Source organism: Argopecten irradians, chromosome 10 (genome assembly GCF_041381155.1).
Source record: "Argopecten irradians isolate NY chromosome 10, Ai_NY, whole genome shotgun sequence".
Lineage (NCBI taxonomy): Eukaryota > Metazoa > Mollusca > Bivalvia > Pectinida > Pectinidae > Argopecten > Argopecten irradians.
Window position 1 is genome coordinate 5867794 of NC_091143.1, and position 21524 is coordinate 5889317.

At 34.4% G+C, this 21524-nt stretch overlaps 1 protein-coding gene and 1 long non-coding RNA gene across 5 annotated transcripts in view; both read left to right on the forward strand.

The window, feature by feature from the left end:
- The window catches only part of LOC138332979 (polypeptide N-acetylgalactosaminyltransferase 13-like), a 42554-nt gene extending 23111 nt beyond the window's left edge, over positions 1-19443 (forward strand). For all 4 annotated transcript variants that reach the window (XM_069281065.1, XM_069281064.1, XM_069281066.1 and 1 more), the window contains 9 exons: positions 3604-3770; positions 5515-5692; positions 6269-6469; positions 6797-6914; positions 9557-9745; positions 11414-11548; positions 12038-12142; positions 12643-12777; positions 14157-19443. In XM_069281065.1, coding sequence (XP_069137166.1) covers positions 3604-3770; positions 5515-5692; positions 6269-6469; positions 6797-6914; positions 9557-9745; positions 11414-11548; positions 12038-12142; positions 12643-12777; positions 14157-14282 — 1354 coding nt within the window. In that variant the 3' untranslated portion in view covers positions 14283-19443. The remainder of the gene's footprint in view (positions 1-3603; positions 3771-5514; positions 5693-6268; positions 6470-6796; positions 6915-9556; positions 9746-11413; positions 11549-12037; positions 12143-12642; positions 12778-14156) is intronic.
- Positions 1-21524, forward strand: part of LOC138332983 (uncharacterized) — a 323160-nt gene that overhangs the window by 209650 nt on the left and 91986 nt on the right. The window lies entirely within an intron of this gene.

The window sequence follows — 21524 nt, forward strand, 5'->3', positions numbered from 1 at the left end:
CCAAAATTTAAAAAATCGAACACAAAAAAAAAAAAACTAAAAAAAATTGTAAATGGCGCATAAGGACAAAGAGGAAACAAACAAAAAATCACTTTCAATTTTGATCATTTATATTTTCAGATATTTTATTTTCTACAACCTCTAATATATTTTGTCTTTTCGTTAATAAAATTGAATAAGTACTTCAAATACTTCAAATATCCCGTCGACGGCATTTCATCATGCACAAGAAATTATATATCTCTGTTCCATTTACAGATTTAACGTTGGTTTTCGGAAAGTGCCATTGGCTAATGCTTTGATCATTACTTAAAAAATCAACTGACTAATCCGTCAACGTCATGTCATGCTAAACTAATTTCAAAACCTTTCTTAATATAGTTTTTATCTTTCTCAGAAATACTAATAACATTGACGTTACAATAAGTGTCTACAAAACTCTTTTGAAATAATTTTTTGTAAATGGTTAGCTAATGCATTTTAATTTTCAAATCTTAATGAACGAAGGAGTGATTTTGAACGTGCATTTTCTATCGAAATGAGATCTTATTAAAACATGAATTCAGATAGCGCCCACTATGTCTTGGGATTTACAAAGTGTTTTTCCCGCGTGATTGGTATTATTTTTCCTTTCTGCCGACCTTTGGGCACGGATATGGCGCGTCGACTGGAGTCTTAGACAGACTGGAAGCACGCGCATTGTTCGACAAGGGTTTGGCTTTTCGTGTGTCAGATTTTACCTTCATTAACTCAAGAATAAATCCTTCAATAAAAAACAATTTTACAATCTTATTGAATTTTTTAACCGCCACCAACGTAGAAGTATAAAATGTTCATTGAATTTTGACATCCAGTGAGGCATTTTTTTTCGGTGCATTGTTTATCAAATGGAAATGCCTTATGAGTGAAATGATGAAGTAACAGAAGTTTTCGATTTGACCCTTACGACAAGAATACGACCTTTTGGCATTGACGTATGACAAATTGAGGTTTTATTCTGGTAAGTCAGAGTACAGATATCATAGGCGCTGATCTAATGAGCACGACTTTAAACTTGATGGTTAAATATTGAGGAATATTTAAATTAACAGTTGTGTCCTTATATTAAGTTCTACTAATGGAAAACCTTGGAATTTTATCTGAACTACTGGTGAGTTTTATTTGCTTTTTGGCGTCCTTTATAATCTGAGTTTGGCATTAAAACCAACGCCAAACGAAGAACATCCGTACATGTATGATAGAGTATAAAACATGTTTAACTCTTGCTAGGATTTTACTTTGTTTTGTTCTATTGATTTACGAATCTCTCTTTAAAACGTTAGTTGAGAAGATACACATCCGAGAGGAGTTTAGCTGACCTTTGACTATTAATCCCTACTATCACTGCAGATCATAATATGCAAATGTAATGAACTCTATGTCTGACTCAACTTAATTATACATTGTTTTATTCATGTTTGGGACAGAGTCTTTAAAGATGCTACATCACTGACGAATGGTATCTTACTCTTATCAAAAACAGGATAAGATGAATCAGTATTTTTCTCCAGTTACAAAAGTTACTTACTTTTCACCATTACCATTGAAAAGTTTGATCTTCTTATTTTACTTCAAGATAAAAAAAAATAACAATAATTGATTACGTGCCGAAAAAAGTCCATGCTCGACACGGCTTTCTTAAGTCTCGCACCAAAATAAACATTGAATTGTAAGATACTAATATGTATTCTCTATATGTTATTCTTTTGTTAATAAGACACGAGTAAACACCAGTTAGCGTTCAAATAATGATTGTCTATGCTCTATAGGAGTGGTCTCAATAGACTCTTCTTATTGTCAGCTTCCCTACTAGAATGTCTTGGGAATATCAATCCTACCTTCTCTGCCTGTCAGTTGTTGTTTTACTTTCGTTTGTAGACTGAAGTCTAACTTGTTTCTATGGATATAAATGTACAGACATCAAACCGTAATGGATTATCCGTCTAAATGCTGCCATGTATCAACCTAATCAAGAGCACCTGAAACCTGGATGTGTTCTAGTATACTCCGAACATGTCAATAATTTCACAGCATATATTGTTTCCTTAGCCCACTAAATGGAAATCTTGATGGAAATAAATGGGCGTGTTCCGTGACGAGATATATAGTCTGATATACGTTTGCTATTGTGCAGACAAAAGGAAACACAACATATGTTTATTTTCATTTCCTTTCTTTATTGACAGTCTAGCATGCTACCTCGCGCTGGAGTTATAATAAATAATGATGTAACATGTACGTGCTACTGGCAAACTACAAACAGCTATGCTAAAATGTCATTTTAGGGGTCAAAACTAAAACGAAAATTGCTTAAGGAATAATGGTATTGTAATTCAACAGTTTTTGAATGCCCTTGGAATTTGATACAAAAATGTATTAATTTGATATGATTTAATTTCTTACTCTTGAGATTATTACCTGAAAATGATATTAAATGATTCCAAATGAACAAAGTTTTAGTAGAATACATATGTACCAGTTTTTCAACTAAAATGACATCACCGTCCTCCAGAGTTACATTCTGTTTATCTGATGAAGTGTAGATTTATATACCAGGCTGCCTAACTTTATGTAATAATGTGATTAAACTATCACGTTTGCATTTCACTTATCTAAACAAATCTCCAAATCAAATGCCACACAGCGAAGAGAAACTACCTGTATTTGCAAACCACTTACAGGGTGACACGATTTTGACCTGATGATATGTGGTAACAGCCATGCGCTGCTCCACAGGGTGCTTTCTCACAAGTCCGAGATTTGGTATCAGGACTCTGTTGCACCATGTAATTACACCAAGTGATTTATTAAATAAAATAAAAAAATAAAACAAAGATATTAGAAGATAATTCTGAGAGTGTATATAGGAGACAAACTTTGGAATGATTGATTTATTAATGTTATTCATATTTCGGTATCCCGGATGTTTGTTGAATCGTATCCAATGATTACACATGCTTGTTTTCTTCATATTTATTAAGTAAATTATCTTATTTTGATGAATGATTCTTTGTGAAATATCTTCTTGACAGTTTTTAATTATAACTGAATTGCAATGCGCTATACAACAATTTTTTTTAATTTTATTTATTACTTAAAAGAATCTCACGAAGAAATAGACAATATTATATATAAAGAAAACGATCTTGATATCGAAAGGATACCTTACTCGAAAATGACAAGCACTGGTTATGGATGTATAAATAGAATTACATTTATTAATGAAATCGTTTATTTATATTTTGATGAGACTTTACCTTACGCCATATAGTCAATACTAACACTTCAAAATAAAACATATCAAAAGTAATAGAAATAAAAAAACAACACCTTCAACATTTAAATATGCACATTCATAATGCCACCACAATCGAGTTTACAGTGTTCAAATGGCACCACCCAACTGATTGAAATGGGAAAGCTTATTAAGCAGTAGTTGTGTTTATAATGTCTATTTAAGTACAAATGTACATGTATGTCACTAAATCCTATTGTAGAGGAGACCAATAATTGTGGTGATTATTTTATACCCTTACATTCATTACAGTAAATGTTTAATTTTAGTTGTGCCTCCAAGAAGTATGAGCATGACCTCCCTACCACCAGTGTCATTGTGCCCTTCTTCGATGAATGGCCGTCAATCTTAATACGAACGATATATAGCATCGTCAACAGGACTCCACGCCATATTCTGCAGGAGGTCATCCTCGTGGACGACGGCAGTGAGATGGGTAAGCGGTAAAATTGAAAACGACATGTACCTTTAACATTCCGTAAGATCGCTGTCAAGATCGCTGTTAAAATACACTAGTCACTGGTCAGTGTGTCATGTTATTGTGGAAGGGACATCTTTATTCATTTCATTATATTAATGATATTAATTTATTGTTTTTATTGTCTAGCGCCGTGTCTGTACGTATTCGCGTCCGTATGCCAGCTGTGATTGTTGCATGGTGTCGTGGTGATCTGTTATGTCATAGTGGTCATGCATGCTTTGATTGGCCACTTGTGGTCTTGTCTCTATGTCAAACGGGTAGTTAGCGGGAGTTCAACATGTAGAGCATAGTGGATTTTGTTTTTAAATCTCTTTTTAAGCAGAATCACCACCGTTTTCGGACTTCTATGTCACATTTCAGAAGTTTGTACTCTTACAAAGTTTTGGTGAAACAATACGTCATTCCCATTTGGGTAAGATGTTATATTCTGTTCACATGACAAACTTTACTGGTGATACAGTCTATATTTATATGGTTGATTACCTGAAGAAGTTGATAGAGTGTCGTCAAATGTACACAGTGCAGGGCGTAGTAAACATGTAAATGATAAGTGCGGACATGTGTAATGGACATGCCTTGTCATTATAAATCACACTACCGAGGGACTGTAGTTAGGGATTGCACCATCAGCTACTTTTATGTAAACCGGTACGTAGATAAAAACATCTCTGGTTGTTCAGGAAGCATTGGAGTCCACCAACCGATTAGAAACTACAAATTAAAGACAGGTTCGGCAATATCACTTACCGCACATCTTAACACATGTTGTTACTGCTGAATAAGCGTTATACTTCATGCACCATTTAAAACACCACAGATCTCACACAGCCCACGGATATCTGGGTATCACTGTTCGGATATCAATAGGATCCATACACCATAAAGTGTAATAGTAGGTGTGTGCTTTATCATCCGTATAGATAAGCTTCTCGGTTATATTTGTGTCTTGAATTATGCGTCAGCAGTGATTGAGACTTGTTAGGAAGTTTCTTACAAAGACGCGTTAGATATATAAATATGTTTCATGTTTGTTATTCACATTGTATTATATTCATTGTATTCATGGTTCAGAAGATGTTGAAGTTGACACAGTCTATCCTAATCGGAATCCAGTCATTTAATGTCGTGTCTCAGGATATACACATGTACTTAATTCCCAGTTCACTTTTGAATATATACTGTATCTATTGACCTTCTCATCAAGCATCAAGTTAAAACATTGTAGTTGTACAGTATCACGTGTCTAAGATGTCAGGTCCATTCCAAAAATTCATGTTTACAAACTTTCTATTTTGATTATCTAACAATCCAAACCTAACGCGATTTTCCACTAGCGTAGATATTATAAATGTCATTCCATATTGTAAAAACGATCTAGAATTTTGTTATGTCACTTCTGATTGTCTGTTTCAAAATTGTAAGTTGTTTTCGTAGAAAATAGTAAACGTACTTTGAACCAAGTCACTGAATCACGTTTGGTCACGGAATGTTCAAATAAGATGAGTTAAGATGAATTTAATAAACTATTATAGGTTATGCAGCTATAGCGTAATACTCGCAGTATAAAATCATATATTACTTGAATTTCAACGAATGGGAGACAGCATGTAACACACTGTAAACACATTTTGGAAACATAACGTTTTATTGTGCGCATGCTCTCTTTGTTTCTCAATAATAGATATGTATTCTTTTGCAGAGGAGCTGAAGAAGCCTCTTGCAGATTACATTAAAAACAACTTCCCATCAGGCCTTGTGAAACTTATCCGACTTCCTGTCCGTGTGGGTCTAATCAAAGCCCGGATACAAGGATGGAAAACATCGAAAGGAAAAGTGGTCGTGTTTTTCGACAGTCACATGGAGGTCAATATCGACTGGTACGTACAATGGAAGTTACAGACCGAAACAATAGAAAAAATGTAATAGTGTCAAGCAGCGTTTTGTCACGTGCGATTATATTTCGCGCGTTTCGCAATCGATTGCAATTGCATATCGCATTTAATTATTAACTACAAGTACAATACAGAGAAAAATAACCAATTGCTATTTCGTCTTGTGCAAAATACTTCAATAAACCAAAATTGTTTTTCCTTCTTTAGACAGGTGATAGCACGTGCAGTCTAAACAAACGTACCCCAACCTTCCAAAAAACACAAACATAACAACCTCAAGTACTTATCCCGTACATAGTACATCATCTTTATGTGATAAAAATGTAATGAAGAACATTTCAAACAAAAGAAAACAGAATAAGAACACACCAATTGTATCAGCGATGTAGCATTTTCAGTGTGGACCAGGTGAGGTGTCCTTGTTCGGTGTCTTCGTCGACATGTGAGAAAGCACTACACCAAGGACGGGAGGACACAACACTAATATACCACAGCCTTCCATAACATATAGACATTCATACACCGTAACACATTACATGACCCTGAATGTTGGTTTTGTAGGGTGCAGCCGCTTCTTACGGAGATCAAGCAAAACAGGAAGACTGTCGCTATGGGTGTTCTGGACTATATAAACAGTGAGACGTTCGAATACCGCTTCAATGAGGGCTATCTGACACGGTACGGGTTCGACTGGAGATTGGTCTTCTTTGAGACATTCTTCAGGCAGGACCAAATGGGCATAACCGAGGACGCGCCCCGACCGTAAGTAGAGGACAGGGGCATGGCCATAGTCTTAGTTCTGGTCAAAACAGTAGAGGATACTGAGGTTATCATTTATAGATATTTAAAGATTAGTTAAATTTATTATACAGAAAAAATTCAGACGATCGAAGTATGTCGTTTGGAACCTGTTCAGTATATATTTATGTCTTGTCAATATGTTCGTAGTGAGCGAAGAGTACCGAATGCTTTATATCAAAGTGAAATGTTGTATAGGACCATTGGAAATGTTTCACCACATTCGGTGTTTTCGTATCAGTCCATTACACGCTGTATGATACGTGTTTATAAAATCATCTCTATTTCCAGAGGTGCTGTAATGGTTGGGGCAGCATACGCCATCGATAGTAGATACTTTGGTGAAATAGGGACTTATGACGAGGGTATGAAAGTATGGGGAGGAGAGAACCTGGAAATGGCCTGGAGGGTAAGTTGATCACGGTCTGGCCTTTTTAATGTCGATATACTAACGTACATGTATCTTGTGTGCGTTTTAAAGCATAATAAATACCGGCAGCACAAAATCAAATCAAAACATAATCACTTGTTCAATGAAACAATCTGCTTGAAACAAAAAATTGTGAGACGAGACTCAAGAAACACAAAGACACGAAAAGATGCTCATCAAGAGTAAACGTCTTCTGCTTCATAGATATCTGTACATCTACGGAAAAACAATACTTAAATAGCTAAATAGAAAATATCATCAATGGTTAAATAAACCGAGTAATTTGGAATGTTTTGGAAAGGTGAGAGAGGCATGCATTATATTCCAATTCATACTGAAAACATATATTGATCATCTGCCATTTTCACCATTGCTATATTGTTAGGTCAGCTATGATACCAGCGGTGTTTGCACACCACAAAAACCTACACTTCGGTCGAAAGGTTTTTAAGGTATACATAGAAACCACGGTTCCTACGCTTTTTTAACCGTTGGTTTCTCGTAAATAACAAATCCACTTGTGATAAAAAGGCTTTGTACTTTTATTTTTCTCAATGAGCACGACTTTTTAAAGATTCTTGATATATAAATAAATCTTACTTCCTTGAATAACTACGTGCGTTTTTTGTCCTTTATCTACACTTGTCCTAGGAAATGTCCTCTCTCTGAGCTAGAAATAAAATAAGACATGTTCCCTACTTAGCGACATATGGTAAATGTCCAATTCTAAGTTTACATTGAACCTTCACTTGGGAGTGACCTAGATTTGTTTGATGTGTGACGTCGATGAACGCTACACTTCCGGATATCCTAGTTTAGTTTTTGTTCCTTCACGAATGCCTTTATGTACTTTTACTGGCTATTGATGACGACTTATTGCTATATTTTTTGATTTTGAATACTTCTGGCATTGTGTATTCAGTGTGTCAGTGATGTACATAAAACATATATTTTCTATCAAGATTATCTAACTTGTTTGCATATTGCCACAACCTATGTCCTAATACGATATCATTACACAATAATTTGTTTTCAACTGTTTTCTTAACCGTAATGGAATTATGAATGAATTTTCCGGTCGTTTCTTATTTTACGTTATTCACTACAAAAGTATTAGCCTGTTACACTAAAATAAATATATTTCACGTCATCTGTCAATTCATTGGTTGTATTGGCGGTGTATCAATGCATTGATGTTGGTTATAAATCGTCGATAAGGCGAGCGAGTTCACAACGCGACTATAGTTATAATCCTAAGTGATATCAAACGCTCCTTGGCATTGCTGCGTAAGTGTTTTATGAGTATTCCTGGACACATGTCTCCGTCTCTAGGCACTCTCAGCTACACTCCTGTACAAAAAGCCAAACATTCACTGAGTCAAAATCAAACTAAGGTTATCGCTCTGTAAACAGAGACCCGTGTTGAAACGTACTGTTTTAAATATATGAAGTTTCATTGTAGTTAATATGGTTGTTTGATGTTTTAGGTAAAAATAGCGTAGGGACGTGTTCCGGTATATCAATATTATGTGAACTATACAGAAAAAAGCTACGTCTAGTGTGTCGACTCTATGTTGTTTGACAGTTTTATATGTACCAGACTTAGAGCAGCAATTTCCCCTAAAACAGGCTTCACTCTCCCACCAAGATGCCGGATATGCAGAAAACTGTAAACTCTAGGAGGGCTTTCAATTCTGTAAACTCTAGGAGGGCTTTCAATTCTGTTATAATTCTGTCAGATTATTTGTGCATTTCTGTGAAATATAATTAAACCTTTAGTATGAAACCAAGAGAAATTGTCAAAATAATGTTACTTCTGTCATGGTTGTTTCAAGTATGAAACAGCGTCTTATTTCAGCATTAGATAGTAAAGGAATCATGTCGAAGTAAAAGCCGTATGTTACATTATCAGGTCAACGTAAATACTCTGCTCTTAATACGTTCACAGTTGTCACAGTTTTAATACGCCAATGACAAATTGTGCAGACAATTACAACATCTAACGTGTAATGGTATAAGTAATACGAGTCGATTAATGTCGGTGACAGTTGTATAAATTTCCCTTGCGTGTGACGATAAGATAATTGGTACATTGGTTAACAGGTCTAATGACATGAAAAGCTCATTTGTAATTATATAGCACTATTAAAATGATATTTTCTCTAATGGAATGCAACATAATGACATAATTTTACAATCTGTTACAGCATCATTCATGTGAAGAGGTTGTGTATTGTAATTAAGCTGTTTCTTGCCTTGGCACAATACAGTTTTCCTTTCCTTTATCTTGATGTTCGTGTATTTCCTTCATTAAATGTACCTAGCTAATGATAGAAGCGTACTCATTATAAATTTCAGAGGAAAGACAGCCAATCATGTTCTGTAGTAGATTTCGCTATATTTCTCTGTATGTGAAAACGTCCTCTCTCCCCTTCTGTACTATACTGATATGTTGATGTTTTGTGATTTGTTTTACATGTTGTGTTGTTATTATAACCGTTTGTTCTATATCGGAATAAATTATATTTATATATATGTTTGTTTTGTAAAGATTTTTTAATGATATATAAATATAGTTTTGCGCTCATCATTTTTTTTATTTCTGTGTTTCGTCTCGATAGGTATGGATGTGTGGAGGGAGGTTAATACACCTGCCATGTTCACACCTGGGACACATAGCCCGTACCCAGCCTTATAGTTTCCCCGGGGGTCGACACCATATAGAGGTGTATAATTATAGACGGGCGGTAGAGGTGTGGATGGAGCCCCGCCATAAAAGCTTCATCTACGATCACTTCCCAGACATGAAGGTAACATTAACGTACATAGTGTTAGAGGGGCCAACACTACCGTAAAGCTCTTTATGTTTGAGAGATACAAAAATGCACGTAATATCAAAAAACTTTGTAGAATAGTCAGTAGGGGTCACTGATCGCGGAGATGTTGGACATTCGAAAATTATAACGACGCGAAATCTTCAAATAAAATGACTTTTAGTATCTAAGAAAAACCAATTAATTGTAAAAGTATGTATATGTGTGTTTTAGATTAATTTCCTTAGTAAACATTTGTATTTTTTGTATTTGAGTTTAAAAAAAAAGTACGGCGATTAATCAATATGTAAAAATTGTTTTCTGTAATGAAAATATAGAGCAGTCAAATCATTGACCCGCTAACTGGAATGCATTTTTATTATAATTATTGCATTTCCAATATGCAAACTTTCTTCTATCAACGTAAAGGACGCGCTTGATATTGATTCTGATAGCTTATTGTGTTACATATTCTAAATCAATGTAAGATAAAAGGTGTTTTTGAATGTCAATTGTCTACGTTTGTAAATGGAATTAGGTAGCAAAAGTTTTTTTTTGTTCTGGAATAATAAGGCAGCCTATCCTTTATATGGGCCAATTAATATTATTTACTTTTGTCTTGAAATAAGGCCTGAAAATTGACCGATCAATTGTTTGCTGTTGTATTAATTAATGATTAATTTGCTTAAACTGGCCTCGAAAGCTTTGGGATCTTTACATCAAATATGTCATCGCTTGACAACAAAAGAGATTTAGAAATCAATAGTTTTATCTGCACAAAAAGAAAAGAAAAGACTTTTTGCATTGTATATGTGCACCCGATTAGCCATTCCAATCTACCCTAGTAACGTCCCGTCGCCAGTACTGACGGAGTAATACGAGAGGAAGTCACTTTGGTACACTAGAATGTTGGAGTATAGATTGGTATCGATTGTTACATTATTTATGTGCACAATTTCGCTATTTCGTTATGTATAAGTGAGCAGAATACCTAACATTACACATTTATGTCTGAACAAACATTTCCCGCCACCGACAAGAACATTCGTATAGTCCTTAAGTAATTCCATTCGTTAAATCGACGCCTTATGCTATCCAAGACATATTATTCGTATTTGTTAGTAGAATATGATATTTGGTTTCGACAATAGATTGCACCGAGAAAGATGAAAAAAGTCGTGTGATAGTTACTTCTGATGGCACTGCCAACATCATTGAGAAATCGTCAAGAATTATTTTAGACTCAATATTGTTCCATATTTGGCCACTAGCAAACAGTGTAACTTATGATATCAACCTACTTGATAGATGACTGACCAATCCACAAATGTAGAGTAAGAGTTTCTATTATAACCATGATACGACCTTGACATGTTACCTTGTCATGATATGAGACCTAGCTAGACTGCCTACAGCTATTAATGTCTGCTTCCGTCACGTAACAGACCTAGCTATATAGATGGTTTACGATTACTATAGACTGTATTAGACTGACAAATCATCGTCCATCTTGCATACTTGATTGGCAACATACACTCGTTGATGTCGTATATCAAATATGTGCATTTATGGTTGAATTGATGATATGGTGTGGAAAAAAAACATTTACAAACACTTTTTTATAAGGTTACATTGAAAATTTGCAATATTCTAAATTATTTTCAGAATATGGATTCTGGGGATTTATCGGAAAGACTAAAATTAAAAGAAAGTTTACACTGTAAAAACTTTACATGGTACATGGACAATATCTGGCCGGAGTTGGCTGTGTTTGACAAAAATGTATTTGCCTGGGGATCGGTATGTATTGTTGTGTCATGGTGGTATTTTTCATAGCACTTTTCGGTAGATTATCAGTCACGGATGATTGCTCTATCATACGGTCCAAAGCATCGTAGTGAAGCGGAATAACAAGTCTAACTTTAATCAGATTGCTGATGGTGGTATATACGTTTGTAGTAGCATTGTATGGATCTCCCTCGCTTTTATTTATAATTTTGAGTATACAAATTCTCAGATCAACAATGCTCAAATAACAAAATAGTAGTTAGATATAGTATGGTGGGTGAGAGTATTGTGTCTTAACGTACATCAGGAAGATGAAAATTTACGTTTTCAGACAAGGAGATGTCATCATTTTAGTAGCAATTGACACTATGTGTTTATAAAGCTTAAAAAATGTCCATAACACCTTCCAATAATCTCACTCTCTAACTATCGTAACGTATAATCATATTGATACATACTATCTTCTCAGGAAGCTCAATCATGTCTTTTAATATATTTTAGGCCAGAAATCTCCAGGATAACCGTTGCTTAGACAACCACCAGTATTTGTTCCAGGCTCCTGAAAATCTATTTTTAGAACCATGTCATTATAAGTTAGCAGCACAGGTAAGCAAGGGGTTCTATTTTAAATATTATAGATAATCTTAATCTGTCATTTTGTTATTAAGAACTTATATGCAATTTATTTCGTGTGTCGCCACCACCAACAAGTGTACGGAAGGATTTATGGATGTTTTGTGACATATCTTGATGATAAAAAGTATAAGAAAGTTCAGCAAATGTATTGTTATTCAATGAGTATTTTTTTATTATCATAGATCTCACAGATACATATCTATTGGTGTGGTAGATTGATTTATTGTGTCTTATTGAAGTGTAAATTATGGGGCTGCCTTGTTGAATTGTGAAGTAGAATTTCCCTCTTTGAATAGTGAATTAGATGAGTTCCATGTTGAATAGTGAATTTGAGGTGTCATTGTTGAATAATTAAGTAGAAGTGTACCTTGTTGAATAGTGAATTAGAGTTGTCCCCTGTTAATTTGGTGGATAAATTCCTTATTAATTATGTAATAAAGGATTTATATGGACTCTATGTTTGTCCTCAGGGGTTCTCTTGGAGACAGGACAAGCTTCTCCAGACCTCCCTACAGTGCGTGGTACTAAAACAGATGTTTGACGGTGTACGGCCAATGCTTGAGGACTGTATCATTGGTCCCAGGGATACCTGGCTACACGAGAAGGTAGGTATACTGATGTATATATTCATGAGAATCTTATTTGTTTGCTCCATCTATTGCCTCGCCACTGCCTTATTATATGCTGTAGCACATTTCATTGGGAAATATCGACATCTCCTTTAAAATAAATGGTCAGAAAATAATGAAGTCTTCATGCGATTAAATACGTATATTGAGGCCGATTAGAATCCGAGATAACAAATGACCGCTAAAACTGTTCGTCTACCATTACGATAGAGTTTACGAAATCATATTGTCAAGCATGTAGTAAGGAATGACAACGCGAAACTAAACCACCTAGAACGTTTGTGTAGTTGATCGAAATGAGTGACTTTACGCGGTAATAATTTTGTATGGCAAGTGTAGTCGGCATTGAGGGAGAAATCGACTTTTACCCATAAGAATCTGGACCAACACCAAATAACTTTTAGGAGTTGAGTTCCGTTTTGAACCAACCAACATTACTTGTAATTGTTTGTTTACTCGTTTTTCGCTGATATTTCCGATATCATTCACACAATTTTTAATTAAGAATGTAGAAAGTGAAGGATGGTACATGTTCTAAACAATCGTGTAGTCCTAACGTGTCTTCTAGTCAATTAACGTGTCTTTTTCTATATTAATTACATTTAGCTTTTAATCAAATATTCAAATCCAAGGAAATAGTTTATACAGGTTTAACTTGTTAATCAGTCCTTTTGACATAAGATCTCGTCAATAAAATTTGTTGAAATAAAAAATTTAAAATCCCTATTTGCCAAATGTATTTATGTTTTCGATACCACAACCGTAAGACTGATCTACTTAAGTCATTTTAAAATAACATTAGCAGCCCCTTATTGATAGCCTTTTTTGCCTGTAAACATTTTCCGTTTCATGCCTGATGCGTTTGTTTACGCTCCAGTGACCTTCTCTGTACTGCATGTAGTTTTTACAGATTTTAACGCCTCGCACGCTTACGTGCGTATGGGTGATAAAACAGACTGTTAAATTTCACAGCCTTGTTGTAAAACACGTTTTCCCCGTCTTTAGATTAAGGTTCGGTGTATCATAAACACGGACAGACGTATGGTAAAATTGGGTTTTCATAAAGACCATACAGAACAACTAGAGCCTACCTGACAGTTCAGAGTATTCCGTTTATTTCATTTATCAAGTTTAGCCTTACGGCCCATCGGCACATGAACATTGCAGTGTAATTAAAAATACAACTGAATTCCAAACACATTGTTTGCAGCAGACGGTGATGTATGTAATGTATGATGTTATGTGATGTATGCAATCCAATAAAGCATACACATGTGATTTATACTCGAGCTTATATTGCTTATGAAATTTTAAATATGTGATGTAATTATATTTACATTTAATGTTTTTTTTAGAATGGATTCATAAAGCATGAGAAAAGCGGGCTATGTCTAGATATGGACCAGCAAGGACCAGTGATGAGGTCATGTCAGGCAGAAATAATATCTCAAAAATGGCAATTCAATAATTACAACTATTGACCACCGTCCGGCATAATCACTTAACATGGAATTCCATAGCATACTTAAAATGCCATCATATATTCAAATGTTGGTTTTAGTCTTTTGGTAATAAGTTATGTATTCGTTAGTTTTGATCGGCTGACTTGAAGGCGTGTAAGTCATGACAGCTGATAGTTTATGTCGAAGTGATTCTGTGTGGCGAAGTCACGTGGTCAAAAGGTACTGCACACGCTGCACGTGAGAACCTGCGATGAAATTAACATTTTAATACACTGATTATTTTACGGTTTGGTTCATCACTGTAATATTCTTTATTTTCCTGAACAACTATTTATTTAAAAACTGTTGTTTTACGGCCAACTTCGATACTGTGGAGACGTTCATTACTGTGAATATGCTCGGTTACTGTGCATACGATCGGTAATGTAAATACGCTCGTAGGGTAATGTACACGTCAAAATTAACAATGCAAAGAGTCGAAAATGACAAAACTGCACTATTTTGTAAGAAATGGTTTCCCGGTAATATATAGGTTTCTACTGCTTGATCAGCGTGCAAAACCATCGGTTCAGTACAGTGTTAGTTAAATCTGAAGCAGGTCGTGTTCGGTACTACTGGATCACGTGATCACCACACGCCGTGTGTCGGTTGGTACGTGTATTCTGTATATGTACATTGCAGAGTTATCTGCTCTTATAGAAGGTATATGTATTTATTGTGATGTCACGTCTTTTGTGAACACAGCCTCCAATCAAGCCCAGATAACTCTGTCATACAATCTCTGCAAGGGTTCAGTGCGTTCCCCATATTCACCTCTGTCAACGGCTCACGACCAACCCGTCTGTTGAACCCTCGGGTCACAGAGTATTGCGTCATGACGATTATTAAAACATTGCGCCTTATTCATGTATGACGTCACAGTGATTTTTTTTTTGAAAAGGCGACGTCGTATGCAAAACTTGACTATTTACTTACAAGTAAATCTAGTGTATCCGCAAAAGAATCCGTTATTTTTTGGTTTGATATTGAATGATCAAATTATATTATGTCAGAACTGATAGTCGTTTACGGGAAAAGGATACAAAAAGTAACTTACAATATGTTTCTAAGAAATTAGATTGTGTCCGAAATATGTTTTTCAAGAATCTTGAAATTTCGCTGGGCCGTTCACAGAGGTGAAATTGTGGGGACCGCAATGCACCCTGGGAAAGATTGTCTGTCATATACAACATTAGAATGTTCACGTTGTACTAGACTTTTATGTTTCACCTTGGAGACTCTGTGCTAGCCATAATGATAGTCTTAACGAAAAAAATGTCTAGTTATAATTACTGATGGATCTGAAGTTCAATCATTTATTTTTATATAATGGATAAATTAACAGCAAAAGAAGTATTTGAATTGGTTTTTTTTCTAAAGCAAGGAATTCCAAATATGTGTAGTGTAAGTGTTACTATGTCTTCAACATTTGTCCCTTATAAATGTGTGTTCATTATTTTGTAGACAGACATAAACAGATAATGTTTATTGTTTTAATTATATTCATTATATTCTGTATGTCCGTTGAATGTTTAGCCAATCCGAGACCGTTTGTTCTATGTTTAATATGGATTTATCAACATGTCTTCTTTGAATGGATGAAAGACAGTGATTATAAGCCTATGTTGTACTCATTTCATCGTTTATTTGCTTGTGGTGATTTTAAGGGAACGCAATTTCATTTATATTTTCATATTGAAGTTAATTACCTTTCAATTCATATCTTTATATGTATAAAGTCCGAGTTTCCTTTGGTCTTGGTCCCAGACATAGAAATTCTGATTAACATCCTCAGTGAAATCATTGTCACCAGTCACAAGAAAATGAATGTATCAAATGCATCGTTTAAATTAGTTTGTATTTTAAATCAGGTCAATGATGCACCTTTGCAGTTTTATAGGAACACGATTTTGTTCGTCAAGTTAAGAAGTCCTTTCAAAGTGAGTCATTTATTTGAGTAACAGTTTCTCTGAAACACCATATATGGTAGCATGTTCATAAGCTATGTAACGAACACAAATTATCCTTTCTATCCATTTCATGATTTACAAAATGTATATGTTGTAACAATTATTTTAAACTCACTAAATGATATAAGATTAATACATTATTTCAGAAATGGCCTAGATTGTATTTAACAGAGTAAACATTTTCCCGGGAGTGTAGCAGATTATACATAGAATTTTTAATTAGATTTTCAAATTATTAGACTGTCTCTCAGAAATGTCAAGTAGCTCATTATTTAGCTCATTAACGTTTAAATGCCAAGTTACTGTGAAGTTAATTGGACATTTACAATCGTGTATAACATGAGCAGGTTATGCCTCAACTTCATACGTAGAGCAACTTTAAAACAAAGCTACAGTGTATGCGGGACTCAGACGGTTACCTCCCTTCTTTTCACATACACATTGCGAAATCGGAACATTACACTAGTTATTGCTAGGGCATTAAACGAATGAGAAATTAAGAAGAGGAGATATCGTAAACTAACAAGTTATCTCTTAAATTCTTCAACATAATTCACTTTCTCCCTTGAGTTCTTTTATTTCAAAATTTTGAGTTTTATGAGGTTTTCTTCAAAATATGACTGATTTTATCACAGATCTTAAAGACGTTGTTAATCACAAGAAATAATTGTTTACTTTTATTTCCAAGAGTATGATTATTTTTGTCAATAAATACACATATATGCATGACTTTTATTGATAGTGATTTTGATGATGCTATCTGTTCTCTAATGGCAATAGATGAATGATTGGTGAAAGTTTCATTTCTATCAGCGGTGTGATCTCATTGGGGAAATGTTGTTTCGTATCTTACTGTGTCATTACACGTGTGGCTCCATTTGTCATTGTATGTTTTTATCTATTGTTGTATTATTACGTGTGGAGCACTGTATACATGACATTGTAATTGATGTCTAAGTAAAAGAATATGTTTTTAACAGGGTTATAATTGATATGTCCCCGCAATAGTACCGCTTTATAGTTCAGTAAGGATATGTTATATCACACGCCACTTGAATGAAGTGTTTGTAGAGTGAATGTCTTCATTCATTGTATATAAATGAAGAAAGTGTTTTGAACACTTACGTAATCGCAGTATCATATGTTATAAAATATCGTAACGTTATTGCTTTGTAGTATCATAACTGGTAAATGTGTCATAGACAATGGTCGTGATGTCATACACTCCGTAATGATGTCGTATACACCTAAAATCCGTGATTACTGACTGTGGTGTCATATATTCCGGAATGGTGTCAGACATAGACAGATATTTCAGATACTCTGAAATTATGTCACACATAGTGAATATGATGTAATACACTTTAAAATTACGCCATGTACAGTAAATATGATGTCATATACTCTGGAATTACGTCATGTACAGTGAATATGATGTCATATACTCTGGAATTACGTCATGTACAGTAAATATGATTTCATATACTCTGGAATTACGTCATGTACAGTGAATATGATGTCATATACTCTGGAATTACGTCATGTACAGTGAATATGAGATCATATACTCTGGAATTACGTCATGTACAGTGAATATGATGTCACATACTCTGGAATTACGCCATGTACAGTAAATATGATGTCATATACTCTGGAATTACGTCATGTACAGTAAATATGATGTCATATACTCTGGAATTACGTCATGTACAATAAATATGATGTCTTATACTCTGGAATTACGTCATGTACAGTGAATATGATATCACAAATTCTGTTTGTAAAAGCAATATTTTCAATGAATCGAAATGTCATCTATTATATGTACTATGTTGACAAATACGAACTATTTTCGGGTACAGGTAAATAGCAAAACTTTTCGCTCTCAAAGGTGCTTAGAGATATAAAATAAATTCTTGTACATTTTTGACGGACACACAATACCATAAGTAACGGATAATTCGGTTGTCTCTATTTATATTGAGATATACAAGACGTTTGATTTAAAAACGAAGATACGATAATAACTATTTTGGAAGCAAATGTTGTTATTCAGTGAACGCCTATGTTTTAAGGCATTCCATCTAACCTATCATTTGGTAAGTGTAAGTTGCATTTTACCAGGAGTCATAATAATGTTGCCGTGCGGTCGCGCCACGTTTTCTAAGAAATAGTGGCATGTTGTATTTTGATTTTAATTCCGTTAATAGTTTTACTGCATTTGTAATTGTGCCATATTTTAGAAGATGCCCTTCTCCTATTCTTGTGTTGTGTTCATAGTCTCGTTGATAGCAATAAACGTTGAAGTAATGTAGATTTTCAACTGTAATAATGATATACCGTTGTAACTACCGGTACTTACCATTTCAGAAACAAGCTTTTAACTTAAACCTCATTATCTCGAAGGAATAGGGATAGTAAAGACCTTGGATATCTCGCGAATTATGAAAAAACAAAGGGCAATTATCTTCTTCGTTATTTGTTGAGCAGGGTCTAAACTTTATCAAATATAATAGTTTTTTCCTCGTCTGTGTTAAATGGCATTCCTGAAAACCATTATAATAAACTAGCGAAAGGGGTAATGTAATTATCATGTAACTTTTAACGACTTATCAACATTATAATTGGTATAAAAGGGTCTTATTGAGTTAGACTATAGCTTGAAGTATTAACCAAGTTAGTTCCGACATTTATAAACAGAGTACTGTGTTATCAGAGCTCGAGATAAAGAGGTTTAGCCAACAGTGTGCTGTTCTTATCCTCGATTCCCCGGGGGTTACTATCACTGTCGTTTTATCCACCTCTCTGTGAAGGACGGTGTGTGTACGAAATGTGGCACAGACGATCAAGTTGACACTCTGTGCAATCGTGCGAGTCTGTTGATTGTTTTTCCCTTGAAATGACCTCCGTAATATATATGTAAGTGATAGTGACACCAGGAGATCGAGGGCATGCTGTACTTGTCTGATCAGTTGTACGTATAAAACGAAAGCCACCATGTCATTAGTTTATTTATTTATTGAACATGTAATACGAATCTGAATCAGATTATAGATAAACCATGTTATATTTGTGATGAAAACCAGTGTGATTTTGTACAATTTGAATCGCATGAACCATTGAAATAATATTTTTGAATTGTTGATATTGTTATTAAAAATTACCATGTTTGTTACGAGTTGTGTTGATATCATGATATACTAAAAACAATAATATGATTCCTTTATTTACTTCACCATTAATCATCAAGCTTTACTGGAGGCTGACCTTCGATATGAAATCTTTTATATTTTTATAATACATTGTAGATAGTGGTCAGCTTGTCTGGTCCGACTGTCTGTCTGTAAAAAAAACTCCTACAAAAATTAATTAATTGCAATGAAATTTGACGGCAATGTTGGGGAATGTGTAGATAAGTATGGAAGTTTTTATTTTGTTTGGTTGTCGTAGCAAACAGGTCACTATGCACAGGTGTTTTTACTGGCTGTTACTTCTAGTTTATTTATTTTACCTTTTCTGAAGATGTACCAGATACATGATAATGTATGTACTATCGATGTCAATTATATCTTGAATCTTCCTTCTAATACACACAAGAATGTCTCAATCACAAATCAAACCTTTAGACAGACAACCGTTTATTTTTGTTCCGACTTCTCGTGTTTATAATGCATCATACATGTTTGTCTGTCCACGACTCAGTTCATCCAACTTTTAGGTTTTCAATAGATTACTGAAGGAAAAATAATCTCTCAAAATTTTCGCCTAGTTATGGCATATTTCAATAGAAGTTATTAACATTTTTCTTATGAAGTTTACGATATGGCCACAAGACACAACTATAGTAAAGGACGCCTGATCTCAGAGTGCTAGATACTTCAAAAAGAAAACACGATGTCGTTATTTTCAAGTGTTTATTGTTCACTTGACATATCATGCACATTTTGACAGTTGACTTAAACTTATTCATAAGAGGAAATTTATGCGAGATAGGAGTTAAAACATGTACATATATACATCTGTAACCTTCCCTACGGTCAACGAGTTCAGGTCAGAATAATTAAACAGGTGTATACTTACAAATACTCTTTAATGACCGTAAAATGTCCTTTTCGTTTCCAACCTGCATAATGACATTTATAAAACATGCACCGTGATGTTTTATTCTTCTGACAATATCCGCCTTATGTTAACTATAATGTTATTAAATGTCCGCCTTACATTAACGAGAACATTAAAAATTTGTATATATATCGGAAAATTAACTATAATGTTATTAAATGTTCAATACGACCGTGTATAAAATGATGCAACACACAATCATATGACCTCTTTATTGTTCATTTCCCTTCTAACTTTGGAGATGTTTTAATTAAAAATGTTTGACGAACAACATTGAAATTAATGCTCGTCATCTAGTATAAACATTAGCAAATAAATTTCCTCTTATAAATTATAACTTAAAGATAAACTTGCCATGAAGAATAGATATGTGTGTGAAGTTTTATCTTTGTGATATTATTGATTTGTATCGTAGGTTATCAACATTTCTACCACAATAGGCGGTGTAATTCAACTGTCGGGACATTGAATAAACACTGCAGATGTTGATTAACAATTTGTTTATACCACACGTGGTATAAACTCTGTACGCATTCGGATTGGCTGACACGGTGAACTTTGACCGGACTACTTATTTCTCAGTGTCACGTCATCATCGTCAACGTTATCAATAATCGAGTGACGTCATGCTATGCTGTGATCGCCGCTTGACGCCAAAACTGCTGTTGGAAAGCGTATGCGTCGTGGTCGTTACATGTCAAAATACGTGCTGCTTTCATACATGTTAAATTGACCTTCAGTACTAATACTGTATCTTGACGGTCAATAATTTTACCGATGAGTTTCGTCGATTTAACGTGTATGAAACAAATTTGATCGTGATGGTAATATGGCTTGATGATTATCTGACGGGAAATTGACGATGCCGTGTCGTGCGAATGCTTTTACATGTATACATGTAGTGCGACATTCACTTTTATTTTCTGGAAGCAACTATGAAGATTTGAGCTCAATAAGACGTTAAATGATTATTATTTAACCCTAAAGATTTTTCTAATTAGAAGAATTTGATATCGATGGATTCTTTATTAAACGACGACTTTTGAATACTAACTAGTATCTGTTTGCTGAGAAAAATATTACTACGCCTTATCTGCATATTTAGGTAAAAAATATACGTTACCGTTTC